Source organism: Trachurus trachurus (assembly GCF_905171665.1).
Source record: "Trachurus trachurus genome assembly, chromosome: 21".
In the NCBI taxonomy this organism is placed as follows: Eukaryota; Metazoa; Chordata; class Actinopteri; order Carangiformes; family Carangidae; genus Trachurus; species Trachurus trachurus.
The window spans coordinates 35,204,569-35,229,387 of record NC_139899.1 but is presented as its reverse complement, the minus strand read 5'-3'; the positions used below and the strand labels follow the sequence as shown (position 1 = coordinate 35,229,387).

At 42.6% G+C, this 24,819-nt stretch overlaps 2 protein-coding genes across 2 annotated transcripts in view; both read right to left on the bottom strand.

Annotated features, from left to right (window-relative positions):
* Positions 1 to 11,511, bottom strand: part of LOC311004384 (bone morphogenetic protein receptor type-2-like) — a 34,757-nt gene extending 23,246 nt beyond the window's left edge. Inside the window, exons 1-7 of the mRNA XM_083996436.1 lie at positions 11,315 to 11,511; positions 10,167 to 10,337; positions 4,899 to 5,087; positions 4,221 to 4,430; positions 1,808 to 1,915; positions 1,592 to 1,680; positions 528 to 758 (exon numbers count right to left, since the gene is read on the bottom strand). Of these exons, the coding sequence (XP_083852562.1) occupies positions 528 to 758; positions 1,592 to 1,680; positions 1,808 to 1,915; positions 4,221 to 4,430; positions 4,899 to 5,087; positions 10,167 to 10,239 (900 nt within the window). The 5' untranslated portion in view covers positions 10,240 to 10,337; positions 11,315 to 11,511. The remainder of the gene's footprint in view (positions 1 to 527; positions 759 to 1,591; positions 1,681 to 1,807; positions 1,916 to 4,220; positions 4,431 to 4,898; positions 5,088 to 10,166; positions 10,338 to 11,314) is intronic.
* LOC311004174 (GTPase IMAP family member 4-like) lies at positions 10,300 to 17,463 on the bottom strand (the record flags this gene model as incomplete). Its single annotated transcript, XM_083996120.1, has 4 exons — positions 17,339 to 17,463; positions 16,639 to 17,202; positions 15,467 to 16,138; positions 10,300 to 10,337 (listed from the first exon to the last, which is right to left on the bottom strand). The coding sequence occupies exons 2-4, from the start codon at positions 17,195 to 17,197 to the stop codon at positions 10,300 to 10,302; spliced, it is 1,269 nt and encodes a 422-aa protein (XP_083852246.1). The 5' UTR covers positions 17,198 to 17,202; positions 17,339 to 17,463.
* Between the last annotated feature and the right edge of the window lie 7,356 nt (positions 17,464 to 24,819).

The window sequence follows — 24,819 nt, the reverse complement described above, 5'->3', positions numbered from 1 at the left end:
CAACTCTGTGTGGTAACGTTGTGTTATTATCTCATAGCGTGGTGAATGTGCAGCTCACAACTTGTCCACCAGAGCGTTGTGGAGTTGTTGGATTGTGTATTTGATGAGTTTGATGAGGGAAACCAAGAAATCCCATAATGAGCCTCCGTAGCGTAGCTCTGAGCAGCTCACGGCTCTGCTCCACCGTTCTAAAAATAGCTTGCACCGACAATTAAAGGTAACAAACCTACTGCTATGACTATAGGGATTATGGCAATGGGTCAGTTTGACTAAATGTTGAACTATCCCTTTAAGTTGTTTATATTTCATTGTGATTGTTTACGTTCTGCCATTGACTGTCACTTATTCATCTGTTTATCTGTATTAATATTATTGTATTGTTCTATGCTTTGGCAACATAAGCACTGCCTTGTCGTGCCAATAAAGCAGTGTGTGTGTGTGTGTGTGAGTGTGTGAGTGTGTGTGTGTGTGTGTGTGTGTGTGTGTGTGTGTGTGTGTGTGTGTGTGTGTGTGTGTGTGTGTCCTACGTGTGGGTAGAACTCCATCAGGATGATGAACTCTGCGTGTCCGTCGGCGGCCGTGCGCTCGTCGGCCGACAGGAAGCAGCAGATGTTGTGGTGCTGCATTAGAGGTAATCCGTAGATGGAGCGCTCGTTGGAGAAGTTGTGTCGGTTGGCCGAGCTGAAGAGCTTCACGGCCACGCAGCGCTCGTTCAGGCGGCCGCGGTACACGGCGCCGTAACGGCCTCGACCAATCAGCTGCCAGAGAAGAGAGGACAGAACAGAACAGGTGAGTTTTCATTAGTGGAGCCTCAACCATGTTTTATCATTTTACAGATTTTTGTGGTGGTTTTTAGTTTGCAAAAACTCTAAATCTTTCCAAGAATATTTGTCTTATTTCTTGTCAAAATGTCTCATTTCTAGTCAAAACTAATCTCTTTCAACTTTAAATAAGACTCATCACCTAAAAATTAACTTGTTTTTAGATCATTTTCACTTGTTTCAAACTAATTTTCACTTGAAATAAGTAGAAAAATCTGCCAGTGAAAGTAAGTTTTTTGTGTTTGTAATAAGAAAGAAAAACTTGCTCCACTATCAGATTTTTCTACTTATTTCAAGTGAAAATCTGCTTGAAAGAAGTAAAAAGTGTCTAAAAACAAGCTGCTTTTAATGTGATGAGTCTTATTTTAAGTAGAATGAGATTTGTTTTGACTAGAAATAAGACAAATATTCTTGGTGAGATTTTACAGTGACTACAACTAACGATCATCTTCATTATCTATGATGTAAACCATTAATCGATTAGTTGTTTGGTCAATAAAATGTCTAAAAAACATCAATCAGTGTTTCTCAAACCACCAGGCGACATCGTCCTCAAATGTCTTGTTTTGTCCACAAACCAAAGAGAGACTCAGTTTATTGTCATAAAGGAACAAAGAAACCAGAAATATTCACATTGAAGAAGCTGGAATCAGAGAATCTGGACTTTCTTTTACCTTCAAAAACGACTCAAACCGATTAGAATAGTTGATTATTGATTATTGATTATTGTTGGATTATTGATGAGCTCTAACTGGTCCCGGGTCAGTTACCTCCAGCAGCTTCAGGTTGTCCAGGTCCACTGACGACTCTGTCGCCGCCTCCATCACATCCAGAGCAGAGAGAGTGTGTTTCTGCTTCCCTACACACACACACACACACACACACACACACACACACACACACACACACTTGGTATTGGTATCATAGGTAACCAATGGACCTCACCATGTGTGTGTGTGTGTGTGTGTGTGTGTGTGTGTGTGTACCTCTCATCACGCGGTATCCCAGGAACAGGGCCATGATGAGGATGGCTGCTATGGCGATGGTTGCCAGGGCGACCAGCACCGTCTCCTCCCGCCTCAGCGGCTGGTGCTCTGTGGGGCAACGATGTGACATCATCACTCTGACAGTTCAGACAGTTAGGTGGGTTCCCATGGAGACGGTTTAACAGCTGTGAGTGTTGACCGAATCTCCTTGTTGTTTACATTCTACTTCCTGGTAGAAAACCAGCACGTCATTTGAATGAGATCAATAGTAACGAACGAGAGTTTAGCTATATATCATATTTTTCACGCCCTATCACCGTTTAGACAAATCTGAAATGATTGAAGAAACATTACTATTTCTGTGTGTGTGTTTTGTGTTGCTATGTGTTGTATTTATTCAGTTTGGGGGAATCACAGTGTCTAGAAAGCATCAGTGGCTCAGCTGACAGGGACAGCTAACGGTAGCTAAGCTAACAGCAGCTAAGCTAACAGCGGTAGCTAAGCTAACAGCGGTAGCTAAGCTAACAGCAGTAGCTAAGCTAACGGTAGCTAAGCTAACGGCGGTAGCTAAGCTAACACCAGGACGTCAGCTGTTAAAACCCTCCCGTTGTGGGACACGACATGAAACTACTCCAGTTAGCTCAGTCATGTTGGAACTCAGATATCCGCTGGAGAAAATATTTTTTCATGGAGCGTTTATTGAGTCACTGAGTTATTAAAGTTAAACAGGTAGCTAACCGTTAGCCCGGCTAATCTATGATAACCATGACTAATTACAAAAATGTGCACACGTAAATAGTAATGTTTGTCCAATCATTGGTTTTATAGACTTTACAAACACCAGATTAGTCTAAACGGTGATATAGTGACATGAAAAAGTAGATAAATATAGTGAAACTCTCGTCCGTCACTATTGTTCTCATGCTGGTTTTCTACCCGGAAGTAGTTGTAAACTACAAGGCGATTCGTCCTATTGTTCACCGGTCTGGACCAGAACCAGAACCAGAACCAGTTAGAACCGGTTCAGACTGAACTTAGACAGAAATGACTCAGCTCATTTGTGTGAGTCCGGTCAGGTTCAGGTCAGAGTTAAAGCTAGTGAGCTGCGTCCACTCCGGGCTTCAACACCCACCGGTTTGGTCCGGTTTTGATGTTCAGACCATAGACTGTAGTCAGAATAGACGTAGCACCGTGACGTCACCCATTAGTTTGGGCGAGTCTGTTTTGTGTCTCTACTACGGGGGTTTGAACAGCGCCATCTTGGATTTTAGGTGGAGTCTACTTGTCATATTTGGAGAGGGGCGGCGGTTAGCCGGTCGAGAACCCGCCCACTGAACTCGGAGCAACCAACTAACGGCCGGTAAACTGTCTGTGAACCTGTCACTCAACGTCATTTATGCACCAATCTGAAGCCTAAACAACTAAAACGGTTGTGGGACAAACACAGTGTTGACAGAGGTGGAAACTATCGCTAGAGACCAAAACAATAAAATGTACCAGGCTGTAAATATGTTGTTTTAAGCTGTAAAGTCTAAAGTCTATTTTAACATGGGGCTCAATGGAGAGTTACTCCCTTCTGGTCTCAGCCCCCAGAGGCCGGACGGAGAACTGCAGCTTTTTGAACAAGGAAGTGATCTTCACTTGGAGAACACACAACCCCCCCCTTGGTTCAGGCCCGTTGAGAAATGTAGAAATCCAAACATCCTGCGAGTTGTAGTTTGTTAGTTGTTCTTTGTTGTGACTTAAAGCTGTTCAGAAGCGGCCGTTTGTCCTGTTTGTCGCCTCTGTCCACGAGTTTACCCGAGTAAGGAAAACTAATTTGATTGGTCGTTATCGAGCGGGCGGGATATTCAATGTTTGGGGGCGAGACCGAGGTCAGAGTTTGTGTCGGTGGTGGTGGACGAGTCTCTTCGTTTGTCTCAGACGTTTGAATGACGGATGACGGATCCAATATCAGTGGCTGATGAATCGTAGCAACGTGACGTATAATCCGTGCGCCTGCAGTATCCAATGCGAAAAAAAACGACTCCACTTTCACCACGGATTTACTGGAAAATAGAATTTAGCACAAAGTTTGGCCTCCATCGTCTGATAGATGAGTTATCACACTAATGTTATGACTCATAGTGGGATCTGAACTCCTTCCATACCATCTGAAACGTCGCTACACATTCACGTCGACACGGAGCAGAAATTGTCATGTGAAAATGTAATTTTACTTCCTGTCGGTTTAAGTAAAGGTTTATTCCACCTGTTTATTCTGTCTGAGCTGTTTATACGGAGCAGTTTTAACTGAATAAAACTGGATCATTTGTGTCCATGTGAACCCACCTAGTGACATCACCATAAACACACAGAGCTGATGATGTCACAGTAACATCACAGTGACATCACAGCGGCTGCAGGAGCTCACCGGTCTGTCCGTCGTCCCGCTCGCCGCTCTTCATCAGCCTGAGAGCGGGGGTGTCGGCGGTGGGCGGGGCCTCGGTGAAGTTGGCGTTGCAGCGGTCGCGGCTGCAGCAGCAGAAACGGTAGCTGCTGTTCTGGATCTGGGAGGGCGCCGCCGTCACCAGGCAACGGTCGCCGTGGCACTCCTGCTGGTCGCCGATGTGGGTCCAACACCCTGAAAGGAGCAGAGACGAGACAATACCACATCATGTTCTGATTTTGCCCCGGACTCAGAGGGGAATAGCACTAGCCTATCATAAGTAAATATTGGTGAAATGAAGGAGTTTCTCTGCAGATAATGTGTTATTTAGAGGCTGCATTCTGCTGCCCTGTAGACTCCATTATACGGATATACGCGCCTCTCCACTGGGGGTTATTTTATCACAACGACTCCAAATGACACCAAAGTTATCTGAGTGAGTAAATGATCGTATTTTATGCTAGAAATAAGGTCCAGGTTGTAAAAAACGGAAATTATCCTTTAAGAACATAATGTGAATCCGGCCCCTGAACCAGAGCTGAACTGAGCTGGAACACATGAACACTACACAACACATTTTAGCATGAGTAGCATTATGGGATGGAACACATCACCCAATAACATCAATGTTACCCACAATCCCCTGCAGCGCTCTCGGCTCACCTTGCTTCACCAGTTGCATCTCGCCGTCCGGTCGTTTTTCCCATAATCCATAGCAGCGGGAGCCGCGCGGGCAGCGGATGGTCCCGTTCTCCGGCACCGCTCCTCGCAGCTCATTGGCCGGTCCGCTGTGAGGCTCCGCCCCCTGCAGCAGGTCGGTGAAGGCACACACTCTGTCGTCGGACTGCAGACCTGCACACACACACACAGAGTTTTCATTTGTCCCACGCTCACTGAGCACCTGAACTCATCACACACTCTGACCTGTGATGAATGTGTGTTTACAACGACTACATCTTTTATTTATTTTTTTATTTTAATGTTTATTTGTTTATGGGATGTGCCTTTCGTTTAGACGGCGATGGCGTCTTTGGGGCTAAAAAAACTTCATCTTAAAAAGTGAAACCAGCCTCCAGAGTGGAAATCCTAACAATGCTCCACCACAGCGTTCCCGTCTCAACGGTAAAAACGCAATCCACTTAAAATAAGACTCATCACCTAAAAATGAACTTGTTTTTAGATCATTTTCACTTGTTTCAAACTAATTCTCACTTGAAATAAGTAGAAAAATCTGCCAGTGAAATCAAGTTTTTTGTGTTTGTAATAAGAAAGAAAAACTTGCTCCACTATCAGATTTTTCTACTTATTTCAAGTGAAAATTTGCTTGAAAAAAAGTTTTTAAAAAAGTGTCTAAAAACAAGCTACTTTTTAATGTGATGAGTCTTATTTTAAGTAGAATGAGATTAGTTTTGACTAGAAATAAGACAAATATTCTTGGTAAGATCGATGTTGAGTTTTTGCAGTGCAGGACTCAGGCTGTTCACACAGAAACCATCTGAACATAAAACACAAGAGTGGCGTTGAGTTCTCACTTTTTATTCCCGTGTTTAGACGAGCGTTTTTTGGGGCAAATATGCATGCATATGTCGCGGAAATCTTGGTTCTATCGGTATGTGAGTCAAAGAACAAGACTGGAGTGGTAGCATGCACCCAAGTTTATTCTCTAGAGAAGGGAACAGAACACAGAACTACATGGCAGGTAGCAGTTCAGAGTAGTGCCCCAAGAACAGAGGTTGCAGTCCCTTCTTATACCCCACTTTATGACTCTGGTTAGACATCACTACAAGCACTTCTAGCTTTCTCAGACAATAAAACAATCCAACAGATGTGTTACTCAACAAATGTCTACCCCCGTTGTTGGTTTCTCTGTAGGTATTTACAACCTAGAGCAATTAGTAAACAAGGTTGTACGTGGGTCATCCTAGTGTCCTTGCTCTGCCCCCAGGTTTATTATGGTCAATACACAAATGTCTCTACTAATGGAGTTAACAGGATTGCAACAGGGTTTTACTACAACTACTACAAAAACTACGCTACTACTCATTACAAAGAAAATACTAATCACAGCTATTTTCCACTACATACACATTACAGCAGAGGTTGCGCTAGACTTTTTCGTCGCCGGTCATTTTGACTGACGGGGTCATAAAAATTCCGTCATAATCTATTTTTACCGGTCACTTTAATTTTTTTTAAATGATAATAATGCCATATTCAATAGCATTCAATTTTAATTCATGTTTAATTCATATCAAGTCCAAACAAATTGAACAGAGAATGCTCCGGAGCAGAGTCGGTGTCAGAGCACATCTAACCGTGGGTCATCAGTGAATGCGGGGTCACTTTCTGCCTCAACATCTAAATACAACGTTAGATGACATCAGTTTTCTGTCAACAATCAACATGCTAACCCATGTGTTATACCAAAACATCCAAAGGAGCACGTTTTCACATAGGCACCGCATAGTGCACTGGCGTTAGCTCTCTCTCTCTCTCTCTCTCTCTCTCTCTCTCTCTCTCTCTCTCTCTCTCTCTCTGCCTCTCATCTCTCTTTTACGCACGCACGCAGCCATTGCGCATCACTGAAACAACTGAAGCTATAGACCACACAGCCAGATGCAGCACAAATTCAGACAGGACAAGACCCACTCAGCTTTAAGTGTTATAAACAATGCCACGGCGGGCAGAATACATTAAAAGAAGGCTTAGCGTTACCTTTAGAAGAGTTGTGCGCGGCGAGTGTGTGAAACGGTGATGTCCTACCCCCACCGCTCTACCTGTACCGAGACACACCGCTGTGTAGCTACAGCTACGTAACTTAACAGCTGACTACTGTCGGTCCCTCTGACACTGCAGATGAATCTCGCCCGTTAAATCATTATCGACCGTCATATTTGCACTGACACGACTCCCAGTCAACATTTAATCCACTTGAAGGAGTTTGAATACTGCGGGGAAGCTTTCTGTCTTCTTCTCTGTTGTTAGTGTTTCTGTGTGGCAGCGCTAACAGCGCCACACACGCTCCACACAGGCCTAGAGGAGGTACTACAGCGTTTTCTACTGAGCGCAAACAGCCAGCTGTGAGGTTTTTTTTTTTTTTTTTTTTAATCTAATTCTCACCATAGTGACTTTGAGACATTGTATATGTTTTATAACGTTAACCACCGCTCCATTTATTGATTATCCGCCGGCTTCATTGTAAACAAATGCACATGGCCAGACGGCCATGGCTGTGAATTGCAATCTGTCAAAATGACGGACGGCCTCAAAATCTTTCCGTCACCGTTCTAAAAAAACGGTCAATGACGGAAAATATCCGGTTAACGCGACCCCTGCATTACAGTGACGCAAAAAATGGTGTAATGTGATGTTGTATGCATGCCAGGCGCCTGCGGAGAACCTTCTTTCTACTTCTCTGTTCAGTAACACGGTTTGTAAAGACTCTTGCATGTGTATCAGAGTTGCTACGGCGACTCCAGGGTCCGATGGATGGAAATAACCCAACATGTTTGTTGTAAACACGTTGCAACGTGAGCAGATCGGAGCAGACGTTTGTGTTGTTGTTACCCTGTAGAAGTGGAGCGTTGTTAAGATTTCCACTGGTTTCACTTTGACGGGCAGCTGGAACCTTCAAAATAAAAGCCTGGGCCCAACTCTCTGTCTTGGGAATATGTCAGATGGGTTGAGTAAAGCTGATCGGTACCTACTTAGGGTCTTGCTGGCTGCAAGTAAAAAGGCCATCACAAAATGTTGGCTCCAGAAAAATGCCCCCACTACAGATTCTTTTGTCAATATTGTAAAACAACTACATGTACTAGAGCGAATGACGTACAGTACTCAGTCAGACTCCAAAAAGATCTAGGTGAAAAACGGTGGCAGAAATGGAAAGCCTATCTGGTCAGTGAGTGAGACTGTATGCACATACTGGATATGATACTTTGTCTTTTGGATTTATTGATCACCCCCGGACCTTGTTCAATGTTTTTTGTATTTGTTTTGTACTAAAAGATGAAAATTATCTATAAATAAAGAGTTTTAAAAAAATAAAAATAAAAGCCTGGGCTGTGTCTGGTCTGGGCAGCTGAAACCTGAAACCTTCAAAATAAAAGCCTGGGCTGTGTCTGGTCTCTGAGCAGCTGAAACCTTCAAAATAAAAGCCTGGGCTGTGTCTGGTCTGGTCTCTGGGAAGCTGAAACCTTCAAAATAAAAGCCTGGGCTGTGTCTGGTCTCTGAGCAGCTGAAACCTTCAAAATAAAAGCCTGGGCTGTGTCTGGTCTGGTCTCTGGGAAGCTGAAACCTTCAAAATAAAAGCCTGGGCTGTGTCTGGTCTCTGAGCAGCTGAAACCTTCAAAATAAAAGCCTGGGCTGTGTCTGGTTTCTGGGCAGCTGGAACCTTCAAAATAAAAGCCTGGGCCGTGTCTGGTCTGGGCCTTTAAAACCCAGAGGAACAGAAAATGAAAAAGAGGCTGATTCACTGTTGAAGTCTGAACCGCTGAATCCTGAATTCCAGGAGGGTGTGTGTGTGTGTGTGTGTGTGTGTGGGTGTTGGGGGGGGGGGGGTCAGCGTCAGCTCACAGGAATCTGTCTACCCCCCCCCCCCCCCCCCCCCCCCCCCAGACTGTGTTGGAGCCAGGAAGAGTCACTGTTTAGTCTAATGTTGTACACACTGAGTTTCTCCCTCTTATCGACTACATCACAACTACAACACAAAAACGGACTCAGACTGGACGGCGACACAGTGTGTGTGTGTGTGTGTGTGTGTGTGTGTGTGTGTGTGTGTGTGTGTGTGTGTGTGTGTGTGTGTGTGTGTGTGTGTGTGTCTGAGCCTGGGGCCAGATTCACAAAAAAAGGAAAGAAATCTTCTTTAGTGTCATTTTTTTCTTAACTTGAGTCTTAAGAAGACAAAAGAGAAGAAGTCATATTCTCCAAAAGTATTTTCTCAACTTTCTCAACTTCCTTCTTAAGAAAAAACTTAAGAATAAATGGTATTCTTGAAATCAAAGTTCTCAAATTTGTTCTTAACTAAAACAACTTTAAAACAACCTTGACCTGTTTTTAAATTCCTATGGTGAATAGGTATAAGCCTCTAATATCACCTTTTTCAACACATTTTAGACAAGTTTAGACGAGTGGGTCATAGTAAGTAAATATATCTTTTAACTAATTATTCAAAGAGCCTGTTAACTGTTAGTTAGCATGTTAACGCCCACTTTGGCCCACCCTCTTGTCTTATTTTCCACTGTTATTCCCATATTATTAATTTTCCCCAGTAGTGAAGTTTTTTTCGTACATTCATTTCATCACCATAACCTCAAACTCCTGCCTTGAAAAGTTTCTGCATCTCTGTTTGTCCTTCTCCATGGTTAGTGAGAGACTGGCGGTTAAGACGCAAACTAGGCGATGTTTGTTGGCGCTTGTAATGCTGTGACGTTTTTTAAGAAGTTCTTAAGTAGGAAAAATAAGAAATTCGTAAGAAATGACAGTTCTTAAGACAATATTGAGGAATTGCACTTAAGAACTTTCTTATAAACTTCTTAATTTTCTTCTTAAGACATTTCTTAAGATCTTTCTTAGGAACATGTTGGTGAATCCGGCCCCCGGTCCAGAGCTGAACTGAGCTGGAACACATGAACACTAACCCAGGTGTTAGCATGAGAGCTATTATGGGATGGAACACATCACCCAATAACATCAGAAGTATTAACTCAAAACACATTTATGGACCGTTGTAGTATGTTCTGGTGATGTTATGGGATGTCTGGTGTATCTGACTAGACAGTTTGCTGTTTGTGTGTATGATGGTCTGTAACAGTGAAGGATGTTTCTAATTGCACTGAGGAACCAGGAAGAACAACAAGGATCCTACAGATAAACATCAACAGTCTTGGTGTTAAGTGAGGATGATGGGATGGCGGTGAAGTCTGGACTGACCGGTCGCAGCAGGAAGCAGCAGGAAGCACAGACACACGGTCAGCGACGCTGAAGCTGCACCCACGGCGGCCATGTTGGATCCACCTGGCGGGTTTGACTTCCTGTTGACGTCACAGTGAAGAGCAGGACCACATCACTGATCCGGGGTCAGACTCTGGACTCTCAGCATCTCTGGAACACACGGGACACACTGACATTAACACCTGGTCACATGACCACCTGGTGACATCACCACCTGGTCACATGACCACCTGGTGACATCACCACCTGGAGGTCTAGAGGTCCAGGTGGAGGTCTGGGGGTCTAGAGGTCTGAATGTCTAAAGGTCTAAAGGTCTAGAGATCTAGAAACCTGAGAGTCCAGCTGTAACTCCAACAACTCCATCTTCTACCTCATCAATATTAATGATGTTAATTTACATAATAAAACACAGTGAATCTCCTCAGACTCAATGATTTATATTATTATATATTATATTATATTTATATTATAACTGGACAAACCACGTGTTTCACACTGTGATCATATGACATAATGTAATGTAATATAATATAATATAATACAATATAATATATTAATATAATATATTAACAGTCTGTGGTTAACATCCATATTTGATCACATATTAATATATTCATGACAGTAAACGTCTCATATTAACGTGATGCCTTCACGTCTTCACGTTAAACTCAGTGTTTCTGCCGCGGCTGTGAAATCATCTGTGACCTTCATCATCATCATCTTCATCATCATCATCCTCATCATCATCATCATCATCATCATCATCATCATCTTCATCCTCATCATCATTATCATCATCATCATGTCCCTGCGTGACACACCTGTACTTCACCTGCTCTTCACTGCAACACACACACACACAAATATACAACCTATAATATACGTGCACGGTGTGTGTGTGTGTGTGTGTGTGTGTGTGTGTGTGTGTGTGTGTGTGTGTGTGTGTGTGTGTGTGTGTGTGTGTGTGTGTGTGTAAGAGAGAGAGACACCTGGTTCGGGTGCAGGTGCAGCGCTGGAGCCGAGGCTGGAAGGGAGTGGCACACACACACACACACACACGCACGGAGACAAGCGCGCACACACGCATCCATACACGCACACGCACACACACACACACCGGCCGTTACCGTGTGTGATGAATCGGTCCCGGTGAGGAAGACTCCGCTGCAGGAGGATGAAGCCGCCTGTCTCTGTCTCTGTCTGTGCTCTCAGTTCGGTTCGGCTCGGCTCGGCTCAGTTCGGTTCGGCTCGGCTCGGCTCAGTTCGGTTCTGGTCCGGACTCTGCGCTCCGGTCTTGGCCCGGTCGGATGGAGCCGCAGTCCGCTGAGCAGGATCAGAAAACCCGCAGGACTGAGGCTGCTCCGCTTCTCTGCGGCCGCATCCAGACTGTCAAAGTAAAGGACTGCTGCACCACTTCCGGGTGACGCCTTCAAAATAAAAGCCTCAAGCCAAAAAAAAAAAAGGTGGACACCTTCTGGACTAATAATAACTGAATATTTCTCCTCTTTTTGTGCAGTAGCCTTTGTATTTATAACATCTTTATATCTTTATTTATAATAGCCTATTTATTTAAGTATTTAAATATCTTCCTTATTGTTTACAAATCATTCACATCATGTGTTTATTCATTTTATTATATTTATTTTGTTGTAGTGTTTAAATTGTATTCTTGTCAGTATAATCTGTTGATAGATTGTTGTTTTTCTTTTCATTTGAAATGTGCTTATTCATTTTCTCCCCTCGCTCAGACCACGACTTAATAATGCTTATATGCACTAGTGATAAAAATGAAAAATCATTCATCTCATCCACCATCAACATCATCAATAACTCACTATGAAATCTTTTAATGTTCTTTTAAGGTTTTATTCTTTATTTATTACCTGTGTCATTCTGTATCTATTTGTTGTTTGTTTTATGGTATGTTAAACTGTGTTTTTATGTTTCTTTTATGCACACGTCTAAGAAAAAATTCACAATAAAGGTTTTCTGATTCTAATTCTGATATATAAATTCTGAAAATAAAATACAATCTTATTACTTAAAAATATAGATGTATAATCAAGTTGTATTTACTTATTTCTGTTGATAATGTTGGTTAAACAGCACTGACTGTGAAGAATGAAACGAACTGACACCTGTCTTTTATTTTGAAGGCACTTCCTGTCTGCTGTGTGATGAACGCGGACACACTCTGAGCTTTAAATGACCGTGTGTCAGTCTGAGGTGAACGCGCTGCGGCGACACCTGGAGGCCAGCAGGCGTCACAGCAGCTTCATCCTCATCATCATCATCATCACCATGGAGGCTGCAGGTGTCTGAGGGTCCATGACGTCACAGCGGAGTCACAGGGGTCAATGACGTCAGACAGGTGTGGAAACAGTCAGGGATATATAACACAATAACATCTATAAACACATGGCTAAACTTGTAAATATGGTCAAACATACGCTTTTATCTGGTCTAATATGTCACAGTCATTAACATGATATGTTATATGTTTGATTTATCAAAAGTGCACATCATTATTAGCCAGTATCATCAGCTGCCTTGTCTTTTAGTACTAGTACATCACTATGAAGAAAAACTCATGGCTGACAGAAAGCTTGCTGCTACTTGACGTTGTGATTTCTGTTGTCGGGTCAAGTCTCTCCAAACACCATCAGGAGCCGGGTTTTCTCATGTGTTGTCAGGTTGTGGACCAGACCAGTTCATACAGAAACCAGATACCTGATTCACTACAACACGTCTTCACTACATGGCTCGGCTCATTTCTCTCTTCTGTGGTGAGAGGAGGAGGCAAACTGTAGATCTCTATTCACCCGACTGTCCAAGACATACAGCTAAAGGTCAGATGACACGACTACAAAGTCAATCATCGCCTCTGGGAGAGCTTTTCCCCCCATTATGTCCTCTTCTTGGGGAAAAAAGCTCTCCCCTTCTCTTCAGAAGACATAAATCTTCTTTAAGCTTTACAAAATATTAATAATTTTTTTTTCCCCCCGTGTTGTCACTTTTAAACCCCATGGTGTGTTTTTTGATATTATATTTATGTTACAATATTGTATACAATACACCTATAAAAAAATAAATAAACAAAGGGTTAGGGTTAATAAAAAGGAACTAGTGGAACTGCTGTTTTTGTACCAGCCCACCTCAATGATTGGCCACCAGCAGCGCTCATTACAGGCAGAAGAACACTACACAGAGAAACTAATAAGCTATTATTATATTATTATAATATTCATGATATATTATATTATTAGGGTCCGGGCAGCTAAGCTGCCGGGACACTATTGTATTCCGAGGAATTCTTCTTCTTTCTTTCTTTCTTTCTTTCTTTCTTCTTCCAAGGAAGTCATACTTCCCATGGGCGAAAACTCACCAAACTTTGCACAAAGGTTCAGTCCCATGCCAGATTCACTCAACTCCAAGGACATGTGCCCCCCCCCCTCCTAGGGGGGGCACAATAAGCGTTTAAATTTAAAAACTTTAAAAATTCCTACCAAACCAACGGTAGATGCTACAGTGTTGAAACTTCACCACAATGTAGCCTCAATACTGCTGAAACTTTTGTCCACTTAAACTTATTACAAATTATGAAGTCCATCACTCTGTTTTTTTCAATAACTGTAAAACTTTTAAAATGTATCTCCTCCCACAATTTTTGCTCAATTGACACCAAACTTGCTACAGAGCATCTCCAGACCGTCCTCCACAAAACTTGTTTCTCGGATTTTTGATTTAGCAAAAATTGAGCCGACAGTGCATGAACACGTTTGACTGTAAACAGTACTGTAAACATATACCATCAAATTCTTGATAAATACATTTTAAATATTCCTGAAAAAAAATGACAATATTCTGGAGTCATGGTTGATGAAGTTTGGCAAATATCAGAATTTTATCTCAAAAACTGAATTTTCTAGAACATTTTGAATTCTGCTCTCATGGGAACAACTGCAGCCAATGTGAGAGTGGAATTTATCATCATATTTTCTCTTATGAAGCAAAACACTTATCATTAAAAACAAATCACCAACATTTCCATGCTGTCAAGATGCAATTTATGTATTATCAGATTTTTGTTTAGATGACTGAATTTCTGAAATTTTGACCATTTCATCACAACAGCTGCCCGGGCACTGACTCCCTGAGTGGATAAATGAAGCTACACAGCAGGTCTCACTACCAGCCAATTAGCTCAGCGAGTTAGGAGCTGGTTCTTGGTGTCAGAGGTTGTGAGTTTGAGACCCAGCAAGGGAGATGATGATGATCCAAATAGCTTGGGCTGGACCATGTACGAAGGCTCCTAACATCTTAGACTCATAGTAGATGTTTGACTAATACATATCATTATTTTACCTCAAAAACTGATTTTTCTTTTTACTGTGGTTTCAAATCTGCCTACACGACAGTGAATGGCTTACTCAACTTGTGAAGCCACTATTGAACTGCTACTTGTCAAGTAGCTCAGTGCGATAGACAATGGTCTTTGGTTCCCGAGGTTGTGGGTTCAATCCTCAACTGATGCAAATTGAACATTATAAGGTCAACTGTCTTGTCTTCCTATTTTCCTGTTTGTTGCTCAGAATTGCCTAAACTTGCCCAAAAGTAGCCCGGACCCGACCCATCACTGCGCAGCAGCTATAATTACTATTGTTTTACTGGTTCAGCCCACTTGAGATCAAATGTCGCTGTTTGTGGCCCACGAAACTAACATGAGTTTGACACCCTGAGTTAAACCATCACAACATATAACGTAACATACTGTATATGCGCACTATAACAGCTCCATTGATGCTTTTAATGATAGATTTTAATAGAGAACACTTTCTTTCCTTAAAAACTCTTTTTATTGAGAATAATATTCACATGTGTCAGCTTTACACCAATTGAAATTGTTCTCATTTCATAAACATGCTACAAATAACGTAGCAACATGCTGAATAAACACAAGTGCTTATATGTTATGTTTATCTGAACACAGGATGGTCAGTAACAGGCTGTAGGGGGAGAGATCTGTTCACACCTGTTTTAAAATGCACCACCATTAACCACCTGAGCTCACTTCCTGCTTCATATGTAAATAAACCAGTGTGTGTTTATCCAATCGACTGACAGCTCAGTGGTCAGAGAGAGAGAAAGTGATGATGATGAACTAACCCCGCCCCCGACCCAGAATGGAGAAGAAGGGTAGACAATGGGTGGATGCTGATGATTGATAATTACAATTAAACATCATAGTATTACACAGCCTGTCTTTTGATCCTTCCTACCAGACTGAGCTGCCTTGTTCCTCTCCTCCCTGATGAAGGTCTCAGCCATCCTGAACAGGTCAGAGGTGTAGTGTTCTCCTCTGTTCTTTGAGACTATCTGATCTACTGTATCTAGGAACCTTCTGACCTGCTGCCTGTTTCCTCTCTGGGTGTTGTCAAACACACAGTATCTCTCTCCACATTTGGAGACCAGTTTAGAGACATCCTGGTTTGACGCGATCAAATGATCCATGGAGTGCTCAGCCTCTCGGATCATGTCTCCATGAGTGAACAGGACCATGGAGTATTTAGAAGCATCAGCAGAACCAAACAGTTCTGGTAAAATCTTAAACAGTTTTTTATCTGCTTCAGAGACCTTGCCCAGTTTGACCACAATAACAAAGGCATGTGGACCTGGACTGGCCTCTACTAACGTCTTCATGATCTCCTTATACACCTTTTCAGTACTCGGATCTTCATCAGTGAGACCAGGAGTGTCCACCACTGTGACCTGACGACCTTCGACCTCTGATGACTCAGACTCACACTCTCTACTGACTGAGTTAAAGCTACAGCCTGTTCTAAATCTTTCAGATGCTAAGATGGTGTTTCCTGATGAACTCTTCCCTACTCCAGGTTGACCAAGAAGAACGATCCTCCTCTCCTGCAGCCTGGCTGGGACCACTGGAACATCTGGACCATCTGGAGAGAGGAGACAAGTGACATAGAAAAAATGTAAAAATAAAAATAAACAGCTGCCTTCAGGAAAACCATCCTGAAAGTCCTGAAAAAAAAGAATGATTATGCTGTCCACCTCCAGTGAAATAAATGTATCCAGTCTATCTGTTGGCCCAGCGATTGACCACAACCTGCTTCTTCTTCTTTGTCTGGACTCACCAGTCATCGACAACAACTTTACAATACCAGCCTAGAGTTTCATCCTCGCACAGATATTATATGCCAGGTAGGATCTCTGTCGTTCTTCTGAAACACTTTTGAACAAAGTTATAGTTTCTCTTTCAGTGAAATTTAAATATATCCAGGTTCACACAGGAAACTGGACAACTTGTAGACATGACAGAGACAGAGACACTGAGGATCAGGTCTAACTACAATGTTTTAGTTTGCTGGCAGCAATGTGATGTTTGTTTGGTCAAAGCAGCTGTAAGTTTGATATGCAACACCTGACTCACCTGTTCCCAGGTATCCTGTCTTCTGCAGCAGTTTTCTGACTTGTTCTTGGTCTCCACTCTCATTGTTGAAGAGGTGATAGACCCCCCCAAACTTCTTAACAACATCTGGAAGTGAATCATCTTCCTGTCCAAAGATGAAATCTATCAGTCTCATGTTCATGTTCTTCAAGGTGTCTCCATGTGTGAACAGCAGGTAGCTCTTCTCTATCCCCTGAGGACCCAGGACTCTCATCGCTGCCTCCACGGCCTCCTGCTCCTCTCTGGTGAAGCGTCCAGCTCTGATCACCACCAGGAACAGACAGGGTCTGGAGGACTTGATGAGGTCCTGACAGAAGGTTTTCATCTTCTGCTCTGTGTCCTCTGAGTCTAATATTCCTGGAGTGTCGATCACTCTGATCTGTTTCCCAAACACTCGTCCTGTTTTCTCACAGATTTCTCTGGTGACGGAGGTGAAGGACAATCTGGACTCAAACACTCGTCGTCCTAAGATGGTGTTTCCTGAGGCACTTTTACCACATCCTGTTCTACCAAGGACGACGATGGTGAGATCTAGATCCATGTCTGCTGAGAGGAAACAGAAACAAAGAGATGGTCTTTAGTGTCTTTAGGGTCATCAACCAGACCAGAGTGTAAATCAGCCCCAGACTGAACTGAGGACAGAAGACCTCCTCAACATCATGAGGACAACACTTAACATTACCTGGTAGATGAGATCTTTGTTCACAGCTCTGACCCGACGTCTCGGACAATCCTTCATCTTCATGGTCCAACACAAGGCATGTTCCTGTTAACCTGATGACCACATCTGGACATCAAGCGTCCAATACGAAAACATCTATAGTCATCTAAACACTCGTCTCCTCCTCCTTGTCCCTGTAAACCAGGACTGTCCTCAGAGCCTTTTCTAGTTCCTGGGTCCAACAACGAACCAGCAGAACAACGTCCTCCTGATGGTCAAATAATCCTGGTGTTGATCACTCTGATCTGTTTGACAAACCCTGGACAGTGGTGCTGAGATCTGGACCTGGATCCATGTCGGGACCTAAGAAAACCTGTTGGATATGAGAGACAGAAGACACATCCGTTTCTGCTCAGCTGACCAAACGTCCTCTTTTACCTGGACATGTCCACTTTTTACGTCCTGTCCGGGGCATCCGGGCAGGTTTTATAAATTCATAAAAATGTCCGGTTTTCAATGTTTTTATGGGACCATTAAACATACTTGACTGGCACTTTGCACAGAATTTTGTTTTGTAGTAATTCCCGAGAGGCTGCCTCTGTATGTGCGGCTCTGCGACTCGCATATGAGGGAGTTAAATTTTTCTAATCTGTCGTTATGGTTCATCATCCTAGCCTGGAATGTTTTTACCTATCTATGGTTTTTAATTTGAAATTATATCAAATTCAGGTTTATGTGATTTACACTTAATAGGCTATTAGAAGTGATAGTACTAAGTGGGACACTGAATGTCATATGGGCCGACTAAAAGTAACAAAATAAACCAATAGCCAATTGCATTTCAGAAAATCTAACAAAAGAAAAAATCAGCTAGGGTATTTTTTGTTTTTGGTATTAAATAAACGGCAACAGCAATGTGAAACAACAACTTAAAATGCAACCACAACAATTAGCTAGGGTTTTTTGTAAATACACAGGATTTCTCTCTAGGGATCGACAGAAGTTACGCATTATAGATTTAATAAAGTTGCAGGTGCTTAGTTTGCTTATGCCATGGGCCGGGGCTCTGTCTGTGATCTACCTGTTGACCCTAAGCCACCGGGTCAGTGTGACGGGTCACAGGTTCCTGTGTCTCGCTGTGGACCGGGACACACAGCAACCTGTTGCTCTAACAGACCGGAGTGTGTAACCTACCGTTACCGTGCTGAGCTTCACTAAGCAGAGACTCACCTGTCCAGGTGAAGCGTTCACAGCAGCACGGAGAGGTCCACGGGACAAAACGGCGCAAATCTGTCGGAGTTTATTCTTCTTCTTCTTCTTCTTCTTTTTGGTTTAACGGCGGTTGGCAACCAGCTTACCGGCGCATTACCGCCACCCTCTGAGCTGGAGTGTGAGCAGGAGAGTGTCAGGAAACAAAACATATTAATAAAGAAAAAAAAAAAAAAAAAAAAGGACACTCAAATCCTATGTTCCAAACCTGTCTCTTTTAAAAATGACAAGACCTTTCCATATACATTTGATGCCTCACTGAGGATACTCTCTAAGGAGAAGTGTATCTTTTCTTGTCTCACAGACTCTTCCATTTTCTTCCTCTCTTCTTCATATGCTGGACACCAAATTAATACATGTTCCACGGACTCTACCTCCCCACAAAGCTCACAATTTCCTGTTGGATGCTTCCCTATCAAGTGCAGTGTTTTGTTTAATCCTGTGTGCCCTATCCTCAATCGGGTTAAAACTGCCTCTTCCCTCCTACTTCTACTGGCTCTCCTCCCACCACCAACCTGTTTTTGGATGTTATGCAGGTGCCTGCCTGTATCCACAAAATCCCACACCTCCTGCCATGTTGTGCACATATGTTTTTTAATTATACTTTTTGCTTCAGCTTTACTCAATGGCACATCTAATTCCACCACATGGGACTTGAGTGCCTGCTTTGCCAATATATCAGCATCCTCGTTCCCCTCCACTCCCACATGTGCTGGGACCCATACAAAGCTGACCTGTATTTCCTCTTCATCCAGCTCATACATAATACTATACATGTTACTTAGAATGTCCTGTCTACATGATCTTCCTGATTTAATGCTGGTCAGAGCTGCTACGCTGTCAGATGCGACCACAGTACTCTGATGCCCGTTTTCTTTGACCCACTGCAGACTCATCAAAACAGCTATTAGCTCTGTGGTGTACACTGCCAGCTCATCTGTAGCTCTCTTTTTGATCCCCACCCTCTTCTCTGGAATATGAAACGCCACTCCTGTACGCCCGGTCTTAGGATCTTTGGATCCATCAGTGAACACCATTGTTCTGTTCGAAAATTTACTGTCCAAATACCTCTGTACTATGTATGACACTTGTTTCGGGCTCTTTTTAATTTCTCCCAGAAGCCCCAGGTCCACTTCTGCTGCCACCACCAGCCAGGGAGGGAAAGATGAACCTGCGCCTGTGGAGCAGTACCTGATGTTTTGCAGGCCTATGCTGTTTGCCCTGCTATTAGCCACCCACCCAAAGCTCATAAAATCTGACTTTGCATGCTCTGCACATTCACACAAGACAGCCTTTGTTGGATGGCTTCCATAATGCCCTTGTAGACCGACCCAGTATGCCAGCATCATTTTCACCCTCCTGAGGCGCAACGGCATTTCCCCCATCTCCACCTGTACTGCAGCTACCGGAGAAGTCCTTAATGCTCCGCTGCACACCCGCAAAGCCAGGGTTTGCTCCACCTCCAGCTTCTTTAAATGACATTCTGCGGCAGACATGTACGCTGTACACCCATAATCCAGCGCAGCCCTCATAAGCGCCCAGTAGATATTGCGCAACGATGCCCTGGATGCCCCCCAATCCTGCCCTGAGAGACACCTTAGCAGATTATTTATCTTTTTACACTTTATTTTAACTTTACCTATATGCTGTCCCCACGTCAGTTTTTCATCAAACCAGACCCCAAGAAATCGAACTATACTCACTTGTTCAAGTGTCTGATCATACAATTTTAAAGATAGCAACTTATGCCTCTTAGCGAAACATATTACCTGTGTCTTGGGGACTGACACTTTAAAACCCCACTTATTCGCCCACTGCTCCACCGTCTGGATTGCTTTTTGCATTTTACCTTGCAAATATGCCAAATTGCGACCTCTGACCCAGAGAGCCCCGTCATCTGCATACAGGGACTTCCGGTAACACTACATAATACAGCCCGCGACTTAGAGCGTACCTACCGCTCTCTTTCCGCATAGGTTGCCCCTTATTTCACACAAGTACTGAGTAACTGCGGCTCACTTCCCCCCTTGTTTCCCCCGTGCATTTACAGTGTAACTAGGCTGCGTCTTAGCGCGTAACTCCGGTTAACTTACATCCTGCTTTACACCAACTTCCACACAAGTAAAGAGTAACTCTCGCTCACTTCCCTCACGGTTTTACAGTATAACTAGGCTGCGTCTTAGCACGTAACTCCTGTCCTACTTTACACCAAATTACACAGTAACTCTCGCTCACCCCGCCACTATTTCCCTGCATTTTACAGTATAACTAGGCTGTCTTAGAGCGTAACTCCCGTACAATTACGTGCTACTTTGCCCGGACTTACAGTGTAACTCCTGGTCATTTCCTACCAATGATTTTAACCAATATTAGAAATTAAAAAGTCTACTACAATATGAGCACAATTGTTACAATCCATTTTTTTTTATTGTCAGCAGGAAAATGTCACCTCTATTCCAGAGATTTATTATTAATTAATTAATTGTATGGTTTGGAATACTGAGAAATTGGTATAGAGCATGGAAATTGGTCAATAACAGGCTGGCTGGTAGCAAACTTACCTCTCTAAAATGCACATCTATGAAAGTCTAGTTCTGTCATCCAAGGGCAAAACACAAACTATACAGTAATACATCCACAATAATGAATCATTCAGAGATAGAATATGTTTTTATTATTTATTAAACAGAAAACACATGACACATCCACATCCATGATCATTCATAAACTTTAATGCAAGTAGATCTTAATTTCCCTGTAAATGAGCACTGTTATTCCCTCCTTAGTGTGCAAATACACTCTAGTTGTCCTGGAGTTACCCAGTAAATACAAGATAGTGGGCTGTATTATAAAGTATTCTTTGTTATTCCCTCCTTAGTGTGCAAATACACTGTAATTGTCCTGCAACTACACTCTAGTTGTCCTGGAGTTACCCAGTAACTACAAGATAGCGGGCTGTATTATAAAGTATTCTTTGTTATTCCCTCCTTAGTGTGCAAGTACACTGTAATTGTCCTGCAACTACACTCTAGTTGTCCCGTAGTTACCCAGTAACTACAAGATAGCGGGCTGTATTATAAAGTATTCTTTGTTATTCCCTCCTTAGTGTGCAAATACACTGTAATTGTCCTGCAACTACACTCTAGTTGTCCTGGAGTTACCCAGTAACTAAAGATAGCGGGCTGTATTATAAAGTATTCTTTGTTATTCCCTCCTTAGTGTGCAAATACACTCTAGTTGTCCTGCAACTACACTCTAGTTGTCCCGTAGTTACCCAGTAACTACAAGATAGCGGGCTGTATTATAAAGTATTCTTTGTTATTCCCTCCTTAGTGTGCAAATACACTGTAATTGTCCTGCAACTACACTCTAGTTGTCCTGGAGTTACCCAGTACCTTCTACTACAGCTGTAACTACTGTCTAAGTAGAACCAGTAAGTTAGAACACAGTTTGTTTCACGAGATAACATCATCTGAAAGTACAGTAATACAAAGACAAAACTAACTGAAGTGTCCCCGACCCTGACATCATAAAATAACAGATTTCTACTGGCTTTTGTTATTTACATTAAAGTTAAGTTTTGTTCCTTCTGTTATAAACTGTTTAATTTAGTTTTGATCCATCTGTCTGGTCCTTCTAAGTCTAAAATAGTCAGTCAAGTCAGTTTCATCTGACAAAATGTACTTTCTAAGTTAGAAGAGTCAAGTTGAAAAGATCGTTGTGATACTACTATCACACCGGAGTGTGACACTCAGTAATGGAGAATGGATGGGCTCCTCCATAAAAGGTGATCTTGATCTTGATCCAGCTCCTTGGGCCAAAGCAGAGATCAGGGTCATGGGTGGCGTGCCATCTCCCTCGTCAGGCACCATTTTCATGGCATCTCAAAAACCTCACCTGTGTAGAAACATAATTATATATTGTATCATCAACTTCATCACATAAAATGCATCACTGTAAAACAAAGTGAGAAAATTAATAACTTTGAACGGTACAGTTTTTCTCATCATGGAATACTTAATCCCGGTTTTACCTTTCACATCATGAATCATTAGCCTTTTAAACCATAACTTGTGATTTTTAAGCATATTAATCAATTACAAATTATACATATTTTTTTCTTTAACTATTGAGTAATTATTTTAACCATTTAAAAATCTAAAATTTTACAAAATCAATGCTATTACCATACTGTTTCACAACTGTAGGCTGCACCAGTACATTAACTGTTAATGTTACTCTTGACTGTATTCATCATAACATTCATGACCAACAGTAATGTTAGCTAATGGAGCTAATGTGTACAGTACTAACACAAATACAACCTCAAAGCAAAACCGCAGCACTTACAGTTCCCGGTTGCCTGGTGCAGGGGAAAACACACACTATTATCTTTAGCACAAGCTAACCTTGCTAGCTGCGTTAGCATAGCTACTTAACTCACCAAGAGGTTGATAACACGGTGAAACTGCCGTCGCACAGGTCCTGGGTTCATCCCTCACGTCTCCCGGGGTGTTTGCTCTGTGTTTATATCAACATATCACATCGTAGACATTGCATGATTTCCCTCATTTCTCCACTTCGTCTCCTCCTGTCGTCCCTGTGGCTGTGTCAACAAGCTCCGTCCTCGCTGTGAGGTGGGACTTTCTACCTTCTCAACAGGCAACCAATGACAAGTGAGCAGCTTCTGGTCTGACCAATGACAGATGGTCAAAGGTGAGTGACTGTGATTGACAACTTATGTGATCAATGATGAGCAGCGTAGTTAGACAGGTTATAATCAAATAGGATGAAATAAGGTGTCAATCACAGTCACTTACCTTTGACCATCTGTCATTGGTCAGACCAGAAGCTGCTCACTTGTCATTGGTTGCCTGTTGAGAAGGTAGAAAGTCCCACCTCACAGCGAGGACGGAGCTTGTTGACACAGCCGCAGGGAGTGGGACGACAGGAGGAGTCGAAGTGGAGAAATGAGGGAAATCATGCAATGTCTACGATGTGATATGTTGATATAAACACAGAGCAAACACCCCGGGAGACGTGAGGGATGAACCCAGGACCTGTGCGACGGCAGTTTCACCGTGTTATCAACCTCTTGGTGAGTTAAGTAGCTATGCTAACGCAGCTAGCAATGTTAGCTTGTGCTAAAGATAATAGTGTGTGTTTTCCCCTGCACCAGGCAACCGGGAACTGTAAGTGCGGCGGTTTTGCTTTGAGGTTGTATTTGTGTTAGTACTGTCCACATTAGCTCCATTAGCTAACATTACTGTTGGTCATGAATGTTATGATGAATACAGTCAAGAGTAACATTAACAGTTAATGTACTGGTGCAGCCTACAGTTGTGAAACAGTATGGTAATAGCATTGATTTTGTAAAATTTAAGATTTTTAAATGGTTAAAATAATTACTCAATAGTTAAAGAAAAAAATATGTATAATTTGTAATTGATTAATATGCTTAAAAATCACAAGTTATGGTTTAAAAGGCTAATGATTCATGATGTGAAAGGTAAAACCGGGATTAAAGCAGAAGTGAGTGATATATTTGTGTTAATATAAGTCTTAAAGCAGATATCAGCTTCACGGCCGTTTCGGCTAATGCTGCATTCAAGGCAGGCTTTTGAAACCGTAAGTTACAGCTTCAAGTCACAACTACGACTTGGTAGCGTTCCAGGTAACCCGTAGCTCGTGTTTTTACCATCCTGTTGTCTGTGAAAGTTCCCTATAACGGCCACTCGTAACTTCCGACCCGTGAACTCGTACCAGATCGAACTGGTATGACTTCACAGGAAGGAAAAACACAAAGTACGAGTTTCTTTGAACGCACCATGAGTTAGCAGCCCCCGCCCTTGTCAGGCATCAATTGGTCCTCGTGCTACGTCACCACATTCACGCGCATCCCTTGGCTGCACACACAGCCCTTCATGCCGTTCTCTCTCCTCATTGGATAACACTTGTATCCCACAAGGAAAATTTTCTCCTCGGGTTACAGCAGAGCAGAGTGACGGAGAGACTCGTGTTTAGGCTGAAATACTTCATGTAAGTGATTGCTGACGGAAAATAGGACTATTTAGGACTTATATTAAAGGCCCCATGCTGTGCACTTTTCTCTGGGTTTATTTACCTGCTGATATCCCTAACAAGATGTATCATTGGTTTTGAGTACCTGTGATCTCCTTAATATTGTATATACTGCCCCTTTCTGTTGCCTCTTTCTGGAGCTCTAGCAGCCA